Source organism: Misgurnus anguillicaudatus, chromosome 21, assembly GCF_027580225.2.
Source record: "Misgurnus anguillicaudatus chromosome 21, ASM2758022v2, whole genome shotgun sequence".
Classification (NCBI taxonomy): Eukaryota; Metazoa; Chordata; class Actinopteri; order Cypriniformes; family Cobitidae; genus Misgurnus; species Misgurnus anguillicaudatus.
The window spans coordinates 40,679,592-40,693,598 of NC_073357.2; the positions used below are offsets into that span (position 1 = coordinate 40,679,592).

The 14,007-nt window shown below is 38.0% G+C and overlaps 1 protein-coding gene across 1 annotated transcript in view; it reads right to left on the reverse strand.

Annotated features, from left to right (window-relative positions):
• Positions 1-14,007, reverse strand: part of itfg1 (integrin alpha FG-GAP repeat containing 1) — a 158,943-nt gene that overhangs the window by 109,810 nt on the left and 35,126 nt on the right. Inside the window, exon 8 of the mRNA XM_055207749.2 lies at positions 7,777-7,858. Coding sequence (XP_055063724.2) covers positions 7,777-7,858 — 82 coding nt within the window. The remainder of the gene's footprint in view (positions 1-7,776; positions 7,859-14,007) is intronic.

Genomic DNA, 14,007 nt, shown 5'->3' on the forward strand with positions numbered 1-14,007 from the left:
ATGATCACTATACAATTGCAAAAACAACAAATCTAACGGTAGCATGGTGGCCTAAAGTGGGTCGCACACAGGATGCGCAGTTTAGCGCCACGCAGCGCCACACCGTTCTAAAAAAATCTAAAACATTGTTTTCTATGAGTATATGCACACCGGCGCCAACAGGTGGCGCCTGTCCGCGCTGTCCAGCTCAAATCCCTGTCGCGCCACTCACATAGTTTAACATTAAATAACATCATATTTGTCACAAATCATTAACGATTAACATTGGCTGCTTAAGTATATTTTGCATTTTAAAGTAGACGCTATCTGACGAAGCTCGCTCTATTTAATGTGCACTTCCGGTTTACGATACCTCCGAGTTGTCCTAAACGCAACTCTGCGCGGCGCTGCGCGTCCGGTGTGCGACTCCCTTTAGACTTTTGCACAGTACTGTATATGCTAAAGGGTTCATTTTGTTAAGATTAAGAAGTACAATAGCATATAGATGGCTTTAAAGCTTACAGACAATATTTAAAACACAAAACTTTGATTTTTATTGGCTTTTTAAGAGCTTTGGCTACTATACATGTTTAGCAGAAGGAAAGTAAGACCAAATATGATTATGATTGTGTGTGTGTGTGAGTAGAGCACTATGAATAAGTTTCTTATTGTCACTAATGACTTCTGTTTTCTTCTGTACAGTGTACATGCAAAAAGTCTTAAAGCCCAAGAAGCAAAGTGTATAACAAAAGTCTTCAAAGACACAGACACACACCAACAGAACTTGTGTTGAACATGTCACGATGACTGGAAGTTAAATGCCACATCACATTACATGTGACATTGACTTCAAGCTAGAAAAACATAAAGGAGAGCATCTCTGTCTTGCGCTACCTTCCTGACAGACGAAGGCGCGCTAGAGTTGAATATCAGCCGCTTAATGAATAATGCATACGGCTGTCGCATGTTAAAAAAAAAGAGCAATTACCATCCTGATATAGCAGATGGAGAATTTTGTCTAGCATATGTTGTGCATTCATAATGACACGTCTATGTCAAAACTGACTACATTCTGATGCTGCACACTCATGCATTATCAGAGTTTGGTACTGTAAATCTGATAGCGGGTGTAACTTTGGCAGCCAGGAGGTGGTTACAGCTTTGATGAACATTCATTAAAACAGCGCTTTAAACAGTGCCAAACAAGCTCTATATGGCACCTCTGGAATTGGATATAGACCCTACTTTATAGTGCATATTATATAACTGTTAATTTGACAATACTACGACAAGGTTGTGTGCGTCATTAAGGCCAAACAATGATAGACAAAGCAGCTATAATTTAGCAGATGTGGCGAGACGTAATACTTTAAATCAATACATAAACAATGTGGGTCTGTGAAAAAAAATCTGTTTCCTTGAGCATACGCAACACTGAGCAACACATATGCTGGTTTAACCATTGTTGCAGGTGAGGGCTATCTGTCATTATTAGGCAGTCAATATTTTGAAGTTAAGTAAAGGTGTCACAGAGCATACACACTTCACCTTCAACTGAGCACATTACGGTACTTCTGATTGAAACCGGACCATGAGTCTCTGCTGTAACTGTTATCTTGAGTGTTTGAAGCAGAGAGGAATGGCTGAAGAATACTAACACGGAAAGAGAGAGGTAGAGGAGCTGAGAGAGGAAGGTCACTGGGGTGTATCTTTGATCTGCCACTTAGGTGCAGTATGGAGAAGAGCACCATGGCATAACTGACAGGCAGGAGAAGTGTGATCAGAATAATACACATTTCAAGCCAAACAAGCGGACCCTCCCTTTTTTTTCCTCCTACTTTTTCTTTCACTTCTCTTTCCTTTCCCGATTTCCATCAACCTTTGCTTGTGCCTTTCAATTCATGCCGGTTTCCTTACGGTTTCTGTCATTTGAAATGTGACTTTAAAGCATCTTGCATCCAAGATTTCTGCAACCATTTCACTTTAGGTCCCTTCTAAGGCATGTCTCTACTCGCAGGCGCGAATAACACATTTATTTCCAAACAAAAATGTGCTGGAATTGAAACATGCAATGTTAACAAAGGAAAAAATCTATTACACCATTGCCAAAGAAATGACAAAACTACCAGTAAGGGGAAACCTATTTCACATTTTTGCAACATTTTTGCAGCAAGAATCTACTGTAGTTACATTGTTCACATAAATATTTTAGAGCAATGCAAGATCTAATTATTACTGTTTAACCAAAATCCAGAACAAGCTAAGAATATAATTGTGCAAAGCAAAGATGAAAGCAAAAAATATGAGCACTTAAATTACAGTAAAAATCTATATACTAAATATAAGAATTAAGTAAAGTACAATCCACACTATAAGTACAGTATACACTTACCTAAATGATTATTAGGAACACCATACTATTACTGTGTTTGACCCCCTTTCACTTTCAGAACTGCCTTAATTCTACGTGGCATTGATTCAACAAGGTGCTGAAAGCATTTTGATAGGCTAGCATCTTGCAGGCAACCTTTTTCCAGTCTTCAACCATCCAATTTTGGTGAGCTTATGCAAATTGTAGCCTCTTTTTCCTATTTGTAGTGGAGATGAGTGGTACCTGGTGGGGTCTTCTGCTGTTGTAGCCCATCCGCCTCAAGGTTGTGCGTGTTGTGGCTTCACAAATGCTTTGCTGCATACCGCGGTTGTAATGAGTGGTTATTTCAGTAAAAGTTGCTCTTCTATCAGCTTGAATCAGTCGGCCCATTCTCCTCTCTCCTCTACCATCAACAAGGCATTTTCACCCACAGGTCTGCCGCATACTGGATGTTTTTCCCTTTTTACACCATTCTTTGAAAACCCTAGAAATGGTTTTGCGTGAAAATACCAGACACTGAGCAGATTGTGAAATACTCAGACCGGCTTGTCTGGCACAAACAACCATGCCATGCTCAAAAATTGCCTGCCTTTCCCATTCTGACATTCAATTTGGAGTTCAGGAGATTGTCCAGGACCACACCGCTAAATGCATAGAAGCATTTTCTGTGTATTTTCTGTAATGTCTATGTAAGGGCTATATATATATAAGAACACAATGTGAGCCCTGTGCTTTCATTGCCCACTCAAGTCAGCCAAAGATATAATGTCAGGATGTGTCCTTGGCTTCAGAGGAAGCCCTTCGCTTCCCATTACCACCCACTTAATGGAAGCAGCATCGCTATGATTCACCTGTATTGTGCTGTGTGTGAGGGTGAATGCGGTTGGAGTCGGTGTTTATCTGTCTTCACCCCCAGTGCCCATCCACTGCAGCGCTCTGTTCTGTCAAAGACAATCACCATCAAAGTGCTGCAGCCTGTTCCTAACACAAAATCATCTCATAATGACTCTACAGGCTAAGGCCTCACACACTACTACTGCTAATGGGTGCAGACAGTTTGAAGTCTGTGAATGTGTGCGTACTAGACGGTGGTGAAACGCACGTGTGGTTGGGAAAGTTAAATGCTTGGGAGGTCAGGTGAGATTGAAAATGGTGAACCGGAGACAGGACAGGGAGGGATGCTGATCACCAGGGATCAGCTGAGACAGGGATCTTTCCCTGTTACCCTTGATCTTCACACTTTTGTCTCCAGAACAACCACCTAAAATTAATCCAATAATGTCTTTGCTGTGTGAGCGACAATATTGACTTGGGCACGACAGCACATACATGTAGAGTAGGGCTTTACTCGCAAATGTGTCTCCTTTCATACCCAACATCATTTATCATCCTAAATCATAGTCTACAGCTCATTCTCTCACTCTTTTTTACTTGGCGAGCTACCTCATTCCATCTCAGGTTTGCATTCTTTTGTAACCTCTGCCACCCACTGTGACATCATTTTGGTAGAGCAGTAAAGGTAACGGGTGATGCATCTCAATGGTGTGTCATTATCACTGTGTGGTTTACCAGGTCATATCTGTCCCGATCCCATCTCCTGTACATCAGAACAAAGGCAAGTAGATTCAGTGTACTAGCTCTTCCTGAGGGAAATAATGACTATAAGGTTGAAAATAGTGTTGAAGTTTTGATCTACACACTGTAAAAAAATCTGTAGCTTTTACTATGAAAAACTGACAGCTGTGGTTGCCAGAAAACCTGTAAAAATACAGGAAACGTGTAAGCAACTGTGTACTTAAAAACTGTAAAAAAAAATGGCGCCTTTATCATTACAGCAAATTTGATATATTATTATTATTATTATTATTATTAACAATTCTAAACTGTATTTTTAAAGAAAATGTTTTGTAAACTTTACAATTCTTAATAATGTATTTTATATACATTTGCTTTGTACTTAATTGCATACAGCGTACGACCATTTTACCATAGCATTTTTTTTGTGTATTTGGTATAATAAGATGTGTTTCAGTGGTTTAGGTTAAAAAACACATTATTTTTCACATACCGTACATTTTTGTAGCTCCAGATTTCACTCTCTTCCTGAAACGAAGAGATTTGAAAAACTCTGTATCCCTGATTGGCCAGACAAAAATGTAATGCTCCATGCCATGTTTAAAAGATTCACGCACAATGCAATACTAACAGGAGTTAAAGGAACAGTATGTAAGAAATTTATATCAATTAATCATAAAATGGCCCTGATATGTCACTAGACATTAAGAAATCATGTTCATTTAAAAAGTGGAGTTGCAGCCCTCAACTGATGTTTATGTTGTCATATTGTGTGATTGCAGTACCAGTTTTAGCCACAAGTTGTGTGATTGCAGAACCTGATTTGGCCACAATCCTACATACTGTTCCTTTAACTAATGACGCTTTTCTATTGCATAGTACCCCACGGTTTGGTCTAGTTTGGGTCGGGTCAGCTTACTTTTGGGAGCTTTCCGTTGGGTGCAGTACGTAGTACCCGATACTTTTTTTAGTATCACCTCGGTTGGGGTTCCAAGCGATCTGAGCTGATACCAAACGTGACGCGAATACACCGTAGATCACTGATTGGTCTGAGAGAATCGTCACTACCAGCGTCATCGCTATAATGTAAAGATAAGCTTTACCTTTAGTGCTAGCTTGCGCTGTCTTGAGCAAACATGTTGTCATCTGTGCTCTGCTTTAAGTTCTCAAACTCCGTTTTAGCGATGAAAAACATCCACAGGTTGAGAACCAGGAACACCATACCAGTTTTTTTCCAGACTTGCAGTTTGTACTATTGTGTGCACTTAAAGGCTCAGCGGAGTGCGTCGACTGACGACGCCACCGGTGTTTGTACAGTCAATTTTGAATTTGTGGCGGACTGAGAAATAAATGAATGTATGGGAATGTTTAACATTCCAACAACGCTCTCACTTGTATGATACAACAGCAGGCAGAGCAAATATAATGACACGCCTATAACCCCTGCCATTGCAAAGTGTTACTAAACTCGATGGAAAAGCTAACCAAGCCAAAGTGAGGTGAGCTGACCCGTCCTGACCCAAACCAAACCGTTGGGCACTATGCAATGGAAAAGCGGCATTAGCGGGAGGAGTTATGATATGATGTCGGTCTTGTCTACATCACCAATCCCAGGAAGTAAACTGTACAATCTGTGTGTTTGTCTGTGTGTTTGTTGTAGTCCAGGAAAAGAGATTTACGCTGGAGACGATAACTCAAGTCATCGTTTACTTTGGGGTATGTTGCTTTTGCATATCATTAACATGTACTAATACACACTTACACAAAATGTGAATCAGACCATGCTTTTTACACTACTTATATATTCTATGGGTGTGACGAGATCTCGCGAGATTAAATGTGTTTCGCGAGATGTCTTGTGGAGGTGCTGGCCGTTTCTTAAGTAAAAGACTGCATCCTTCGGAGGTCGCATTTTAAAACTGTTACTTCATCACTGTCTTATTAGAGACTATTAACATTTATAAAGTTTACTAATTATTTAGTTAATCGCAAATTGTTGTAATATGCTCACGACTTGCGATTGTAATGCTCAGTTAATGATCTGAAATAAACCTTGATGACGTATGCAGCCTGCATATGCGACCTCCGAAGGATGCAGCTTTCTGTTTGACCCTTTTACAGTGCATGCATTATATTTGTCTTTTACTGCGTTTGCTTTTTTGTTTGGGTTTCCAATAATGTTCGTTTGGGAGCTCGTGTGAAGTCTGAGACGTGTTGTGTTTGTCTGTTGATCAGTGTCAGATGTGCAGTCTCAGCAGATTAAACCCTCACACAGAGTTTACATGATTTAATGTCTGCATGTTCTTGTTCAAAAAATGACAGTGGCTGTATCATTTCTAGTGTAAAGAAATTGACATATATTAAATATTAATATGGATTTAAACATTGTTTGGCTAAAATTAAGCGTTTCTCTCCGTCTAAAGTGAAAGTGAAGATAGCGTCCGCGAGACGAGTCCACTATCGCCCCCTGCAGGCATTTGTTATAATACATACATAATGCTTTTTATTTATAGGCCACAAATGTAATGTGTTTGTTAATGTTGTTTAATGTAACTTGGTTTTAATACTTTCTTTGAACCAATTATTATTGCATCTTCGTTATTATGTAATTTTAAATGCTACTGCTCACTCAGGTTTATTTTTATTACCCCAACATAACAAATTACTTCATTATCAGTTAGCAAAATAATTGTTAGGGCCAGTCATTGATTAGTTAAAACATTTAAAAATAATGTGATTTCAGTTTATTATTCATTTATTTTATCATTGAGGGTTTCTTAAAAAGTGTAAAAATATTGTCTCGTCTCGTGAACCCAATCTTGTGTTTTGTCTCGTCTCATGGATTAAGTGTCTCGTCACACCCCTAATATATTGGACAAAAATCAACCCAGTCATCGTGCGGCTGGCTATAAATGGCGCAAACAAGAATAGACAAGACAAATTACGAAGCAATATAAAAAATAGAATACCATTCATTTATAAAATAATTGCAGTATATGCTGTACAGTACAGTGTTTTATTTATTGTATATAAACTTTTTTTTAAAAATGTGCCACACTCACACCGTAATGCCTGCAAGACTGAACTCCGCCAAAATAAAAATTGCAGTCTGTACAGAACAATTTAAAAGTGCAGTTAAGAGGCTTTCAGGTCTAAACTAATTGCACAAAAATGAAACAGCTGTAGCTGTGGCATTTAACGTCAATAGATCCCCGAAATGCATCATACGGGAATGACTGTTAGTCTAATGCAAACCTCCTTCCTGCTTAAAACTCAAAACCTTTGAAGCTCATTGCTCTGAAAACACCATGACAGCTTCAAGTGACATTTTCTATAATGACAAAAGAAAGAGATCAGAAGAAACAGATTAAAGAGCAGAGAGAAGGGCTCTTGTTTGGTCAGATAAGTTAGCTTTGAATATAAAGGCCAAGCTCCTGAGACACAGCACAGTTGAACACATTAAATCTTTTAGGTCCTTTCACATTCCTTATCAATCATTTATGCTATGTGAGATTTCTCTGCCGGTGACACTCCTGATATCAGTGGGAAGCTTTCGGATAGGGGAAATTTGTATTGTTAATATTTAATAGGATCCCACAGGAGCTAATATTCAATTTGACCCCGTGTGTGTGCGGGTTGAACATATGTGTCTGTGTGCCATTAAACGCTCAGAGATACATTTCGATTCTGATCTGAATAACAACTGAGCGTATTACGAACCCATTACCAAGATGTTTCCGAAATCCCACAAAGCACCAGTTGTTGGTTTGATTGGAGTAGAGTCTATGTAATGCTATCTCAAAAAAGAAAACACACATGGACAGCACACAGAGATATATACTTCTACTCACCAAAGTCTACAAATGCAGATTGACCCACTTTCTTGAATTTATCCGGTATCTTTCCAGGCGGCATTCGAGTGAAATTCCCATCCTAATGAACAGAAAGATTTAACAGGATTAAAACATCAACTTTCTTTTTTTACAAAATACATGTCCTTTCATGCGGCGCTTACACTGTAGAAAAAACCTTGTTAGGCAGCGTGAATAACTGTCTCTAATTTCAGCAGAGCTGTCAGAAAAGAGCAAATAATTTATAGAGATTTAAAGTACAGAGCTGCTATCTGAGTGAGAAATATTGTAGGAGGGGAGCCAGAGCTGTGATTGGCACAGGGTGGAAGGGTTACTTTGCTTCTGTACTACCTGATGGACATTACGAGACAATGGAGCAAGACAAACAATGTGTAGTCTGACAATCTGACCAGCACATTTTAAAGGTAAGGTTTCCAACTGACAGGCCATGAGGTGGTGGGTAGAGAGAGCAGAAGGCTCCTGACAGTGTTGTAGGTGGGTGATTGACAGACGGGCTTGCAGGGGTCAAAGAATGATGTCTAATTGAGCTTCGGAGAGGTCAAAGGGCAGGGTAGGGGTACTGTGCACAATGATTATTTCAGGTAAGAAGCAAGATGTGGCAAGTAGCTGATGTTCAAAGTCTCCCGCTAAGACAGAAGCTTCAGAAAGGCCTGTGAGATTCAGTCTACATACTGATCACGGCCCACTGTAAAAATATAAACAAATAAACTACAGTCCCTACTCTGGACTCCACCGTAGACCAACCACATTTTTCAGCCTTTATCAAGAATTCTACCTTTAAACCTGTAACGCAGCAATGTGTACAACGGTCCATATATTACATATGATAAAGCAGATAGAAAAGACAAATACTGTACATTTAACAAGAAAAAAAGATCAAAGCCATAAAACTAATGAATAATGGGTTGTGAGTTACATCCAACAAATCACCACAGACAGAAAAAATAGGTGAAGGTTAAAACATACAAATATGGGTCTCATTCATTAATCTCATTCAGTTGCGTACGTTTTTAGTATTTGTATTCACACTGGAACTACTCACTCTTCTTTCCGCCTAATTCACAACACGTGTACGCACATGAGTTTGTTCATAAACTTGTTATTAAAGGAACAGAATGTAAGAAATGTACATCAATTATTCATAAAATAGCCCTGATATGTCACTAGACATTAAGAAAACATTAAAAAGTGGAGTTGCAGCCCTCAACTGATGTTTATGTTGTCATGTTGTGTATTGGCCACCAGTTGTGTGATTGCAGTACCAGTTTTAGCCATAAGTTTTGTGATTGCAATATCGGTTTTGGCCACAATCCTACATACTGTTCCTTTAAGTTAGTGAATTTGGAGTGTTCTACATAAGTAGCCGCGTGCACGAGGTTGGGTATTTGCACAAAGCACGCCCAAACCAGCTCCATAAGGGCTTTCCGCAGCGCTGGTCCACAGAAAATTTTAGCACAGTTTGTCATAGAAGCAAAAGAGCTCGAAAAGAAATCCATGATTATATTTATTATCGGTAAAGTTCCGATTTGCTTTGCGTTTTTTATTTGGGAGGTTTTGCCATTGCTGGAGGAAGCCAGTGCTGTCCACCGGCTGGAGCAACATTAAATAAGTATACGATGGGTTAACAAATATGACATTAAATTAATATGACAGAGACACGCATCTGTATCTAAAATAAAACAGACAGGATGAAGTGATTGACGTTTGCACTTCTCATTACATTTACATGACGTTTACATTAGTCACTAAGCAGACACTTTTATATAGAGATTAAAAAAGTGATGAAGGAAAGCGTGAAGATTTTTCATTACGTGCATCTTCTTTATATGTGTAGAAAAAATAAGTAGCCTGTAATAATGTATAGTATAATATAATAATGTATACAGTAAAATTAATAAAGATAATGTATAATAATATATAATAAAGAAAATATTATATTATAATATAAAATATAATAATATAATTATGTACATTTTATTTATAAGCATTATTATACACATTATAATTATAGCCTAGTATTTGATTATAGCGTATGTGATTATTGCGTACGAGTGGTTTTAGGTTTTCTTGAATTTTTGCGTACATTTAAAAGGAATTTTGTTGAATCACGATTTGTTCGTGAAAACATCTGTATGCACATCTCAATGCTTAGTGAATGAGACCCATTGTCTTGTTGAATATTTCTTTTATTATTTTGGCACCATATTTTATTGGCATCAAATGTTTTTTTGGCAATAGAGTGCGTCAGAGATTATGTATTTTTGTAGGCTAACCCGGAAGTTAGTGGGATACTGGTTACCTCACAAAAAGCCCATTCATTTTACCCATAGACCTTTAGATTATCATAAAAAATAAGCTCTGTTTAACAAAAATGTATGACATTTACACGTTTTGTCCAACAAATTAGGGCCAGATTTACTAAACGAGGCAAATTAGCGTCAGAGCGCAATTCCAAATAATTCCGGATGAGTGGTAATATCTGCGGGTTATTTACTAAAAACGCAAAATAAATAACACAGGCACAACAGGTGATTTCCATAATGACCAACAATCTACTAAGAGCAGCGCAAATTAGTTCAGGGTCACAATTAAGCAGAGCTGATTGCGCGTGATCTACTAGCACAACGGGCATTACAGCTAACAACAAAACCATGAGACACTGAAAAGTGAAAATTTACAATAAGTTTTTGAAAAACCTGGTATTGTGTGACTTTTCCTAATTACTCCTCTTTTATTACCGGCAGCAAATAATAAAAAAATGGCTTGGCAAACAGTATTTCTGAATAATATGTTCCTCTGGCATTCCAAATAAACTGTTACATGTTAAAAAATCCTCTGGCTTAACCATGCGCTCTCTGATGCCACAATTTCAGCGATTTCAAGCGCAAAATGATTTAAGGCGCTAAATAATGGCACAAATATCAGTAATATCACACACACAAACATTAGTAAATCGCGTTGCGTGAATTATTTAAATAATCTCCCGACATAAATTTTGTGTCTGAAAGGGAAACTCTTAGAAATGCATATGCAATGATGTCAGTCACAAAAATAACTAGACCACACCTTTTCAGAACTAATTAATCACTTCGAGTCTTTAGTAAATCCCAACAGTCGTTATTTAATGACAAAATGATGGTTTGCACTGCCGCAAGCTGTTAGTAAATCTGGCCCATAATCTTCACAGATGAACACAAGTTTTATGAATTTCAAAAATCATAAAACGAATGAAGTCAAAATTTAGCTTTTTATATTTGTAGTAAACACATTTACCCTTTCATCACTTTCAAATGTCAAAATTTGTATTCAACTGTGCAGATTACCTTGTTGGACAAAATATGTGAGGGTCTAACTATTTTTGCGATAATCCAAGTCTATGGAAAAATGAATTGGCTTTTTTGCAAGAGAACCAGTGTCCCGCTAACTTCTGGGTTGGCCTACAAAAATACGTCATACCTGCGGCTCTCTATAGTGTACACTGTAAGAAAAAAATGGTCCTAGCTGTCAGTAGGCCAGTCGTGGCCTATTGGTTAATAGCTAGGGACCAACTTTTTTTAAGCATTTGTTTTGACAGTGAATGTAATGTGATCATGACCGTAAAATGCTTTAAAACATTGAAAAAGCAAGAAAGAGCTTGTCAAAAAAGGTGACAAAAGCTCTGTCCCAAAACCTAGTGAGGCAACATAACACAATGTGGCAATGTGGATTAAGAACAACACTATTCCACCTATGGTTAAATTCACACCACTGTGCTTTTCTACACCCCACACCAAAACTGCTCAAGCTTTACTGTACATCCACAAGTACAGCATGGCTGGGAAATGCACATACTTATACTGTATCTGTAATTTTTTTGCCCTGTAAGTCATTGTGGATAAAAGTGTCTGCCACATGTGTACAAATTTTTATGTAAGCTATGCTATGAGTGAGCTGGCTTTAAAAAGTACAGAGTATTTGTTTTTTGTTACATCCATCATGCTTTTTTCTAAAACTGCACGTGACCACCTAATCTAACACGTTACTGGTCATACAGTAAATCGCTCCATTACCTCAAGCGTCACCTTAGGCTCAGTCAGCACAAAACACCAAGGTCTAATCGCCATGGCTCGGCATAATGCAGCCTTTCTCTCTGCAGCTTCTACGGTCCTTCATAACCAAGATGGCATGGTGGTAATTGGTCTCATTACATGTGATAATCTAACAGCTTTAGACCACAGTTTGAAAGTGTAAAAGATATACTTAAAGTGTTTCTGCAAATCTTTTGTCCAAAATTATTTTATAATAAAGCTCTGGCTTGTTTTTAAAAACAATTTACTATTATGGCGCGTTTATTTAACTGTATACTATCCATATAAAATATTTATTCAGATTTGTGCATATAAAATATTTATGAGGATACATTTATAGAAGGAGCATACATGCTTACCTCAATATAGGCAAGGATGCAATTAAATATTCAATAATGGGATGACCAAAATTAAAAATTGATAACTGGTCACTGAAAAACCCATATTAATCCCCTACTAATATGAATATTACATCCCCTTAATGTCTATGGTGGTTATAGTGCAAGTTTTTCGGTGTGTGTTCCACTTGAGCCGGTTTTATGTGGCAACTTTCGGCCTAAAGGATTTGTTTATAATTCTCAAGAAGAGCAAAACTCAAGTGCCTTCTGCCTGGACTGTGTTTATCTATCTCCGCTGAAAGCTCCCTAGAGTCTTTACTCAGACTGCAGCATGCATCTTGCGGTCATGAATAATATTGATCGGTGTATGATTGTAGAGGCAGTTCAACTCTAATGTGATTGTGGCTTATGTAAAGGTAATGGTAACTTGACTTGCTCACCCTAATCTTCTCAAAGCAGAACGAGGCAGTGGCGGGTCACGGGGTCTGTCCTGTCGGATTGCTTGTACATTGATGTTAATAGGAATGGGCTGTAACAGTGGCATGTTGGGCTCATATGCTTATGTGCAAATGTGTGTGTGTGTATTGTTGAAAAATGGCTAGGCTAAATCGATGTTCTTAAGGAAACCTGGCATTAGAATACATCTCATGTAGAAGGGAAAGAATTTTACTCATGTTTCATTATCAAAAGAATTTTGCTGAAATTATTCTAACTATACAGTTTTCTTAAGTTAGATCCTGAACGCATATTTTAAATGCTATTATAGATTATATTGTTCTTGGCCTTAATATAAGCTCTGATCTGCTTGACTACAGAGTGTTAAAAATGGCAAGAAAACTCAACTCAAATCAGAATAACTATAAAAGTGGATATTTTGCTAACACTTACAACTGCTGAGTCTCACAGTTTGACAATCGTTAGCAAAACACAGACTCGCTTTTTTGTAATGGGCGTTCTGCATTTTAAGAGATTTATGGAGCGAATTGTGCTAATTAATTGTCGTTTTTCAACAAAAAGCTCTCGCTGCGCCATAAGCATGTTAAATCTGAAAGGCTCCGTAGCAAGCAAATCACAACAGAAAAGCATAAGATAAAATAAACTCCCTATTGTGTGATAACAATCGGATAAATCGGTTTATGCATACAGTAATATGTGTTCATGAAAAGTGAAGTGATTGTCAAGTATGATAGCCCATACTCGAAATCTGACCTCCGTATTTAACCAAACCCAGTTGGTAGTGAAAAACACATGTCGTAAATATACACACGGTGCAGAGTGCAGCTATCACGACAGCGCCCAGGGAGCTATTGGGGGAACGTGGCTTGCTGAAGGGCACATCTCGCAAATTGTCGGCCGTGAGACTTGAACGATCTTTGTGTTACAAGAAGAAAGGAAGGGATACATCTGGGATGGCATGAGGGTGATTATGAAAGATTTTCACTTTTGGGGTGAACTTTTTCTTTAAAACATAAAAGGACATGCAAAACAGTACAAATTCATGCTACTCTACCAATTCAACAACTCACATAATTGGATGACATTAAGCTTTTTTAAATCGGAAAATTGCAAAAATATTTTTTTTACTATTGGTTTCAGACTTTTTGACATCCATGTACATCAAAAGAAAAAAGTGCATATAAGAACATGAATATAAGATGCATCCCGAGTTTAAAACACCAACAGAAGCTTCATCTATATCCAATCAAACAGAAGACAAAATTGTGCCTGATTTAGATCAGATATATCACAAAGGACAGAGACTACTAAACTCACAGTACTGATGAGGCCAATGTGCATCTCCTCTG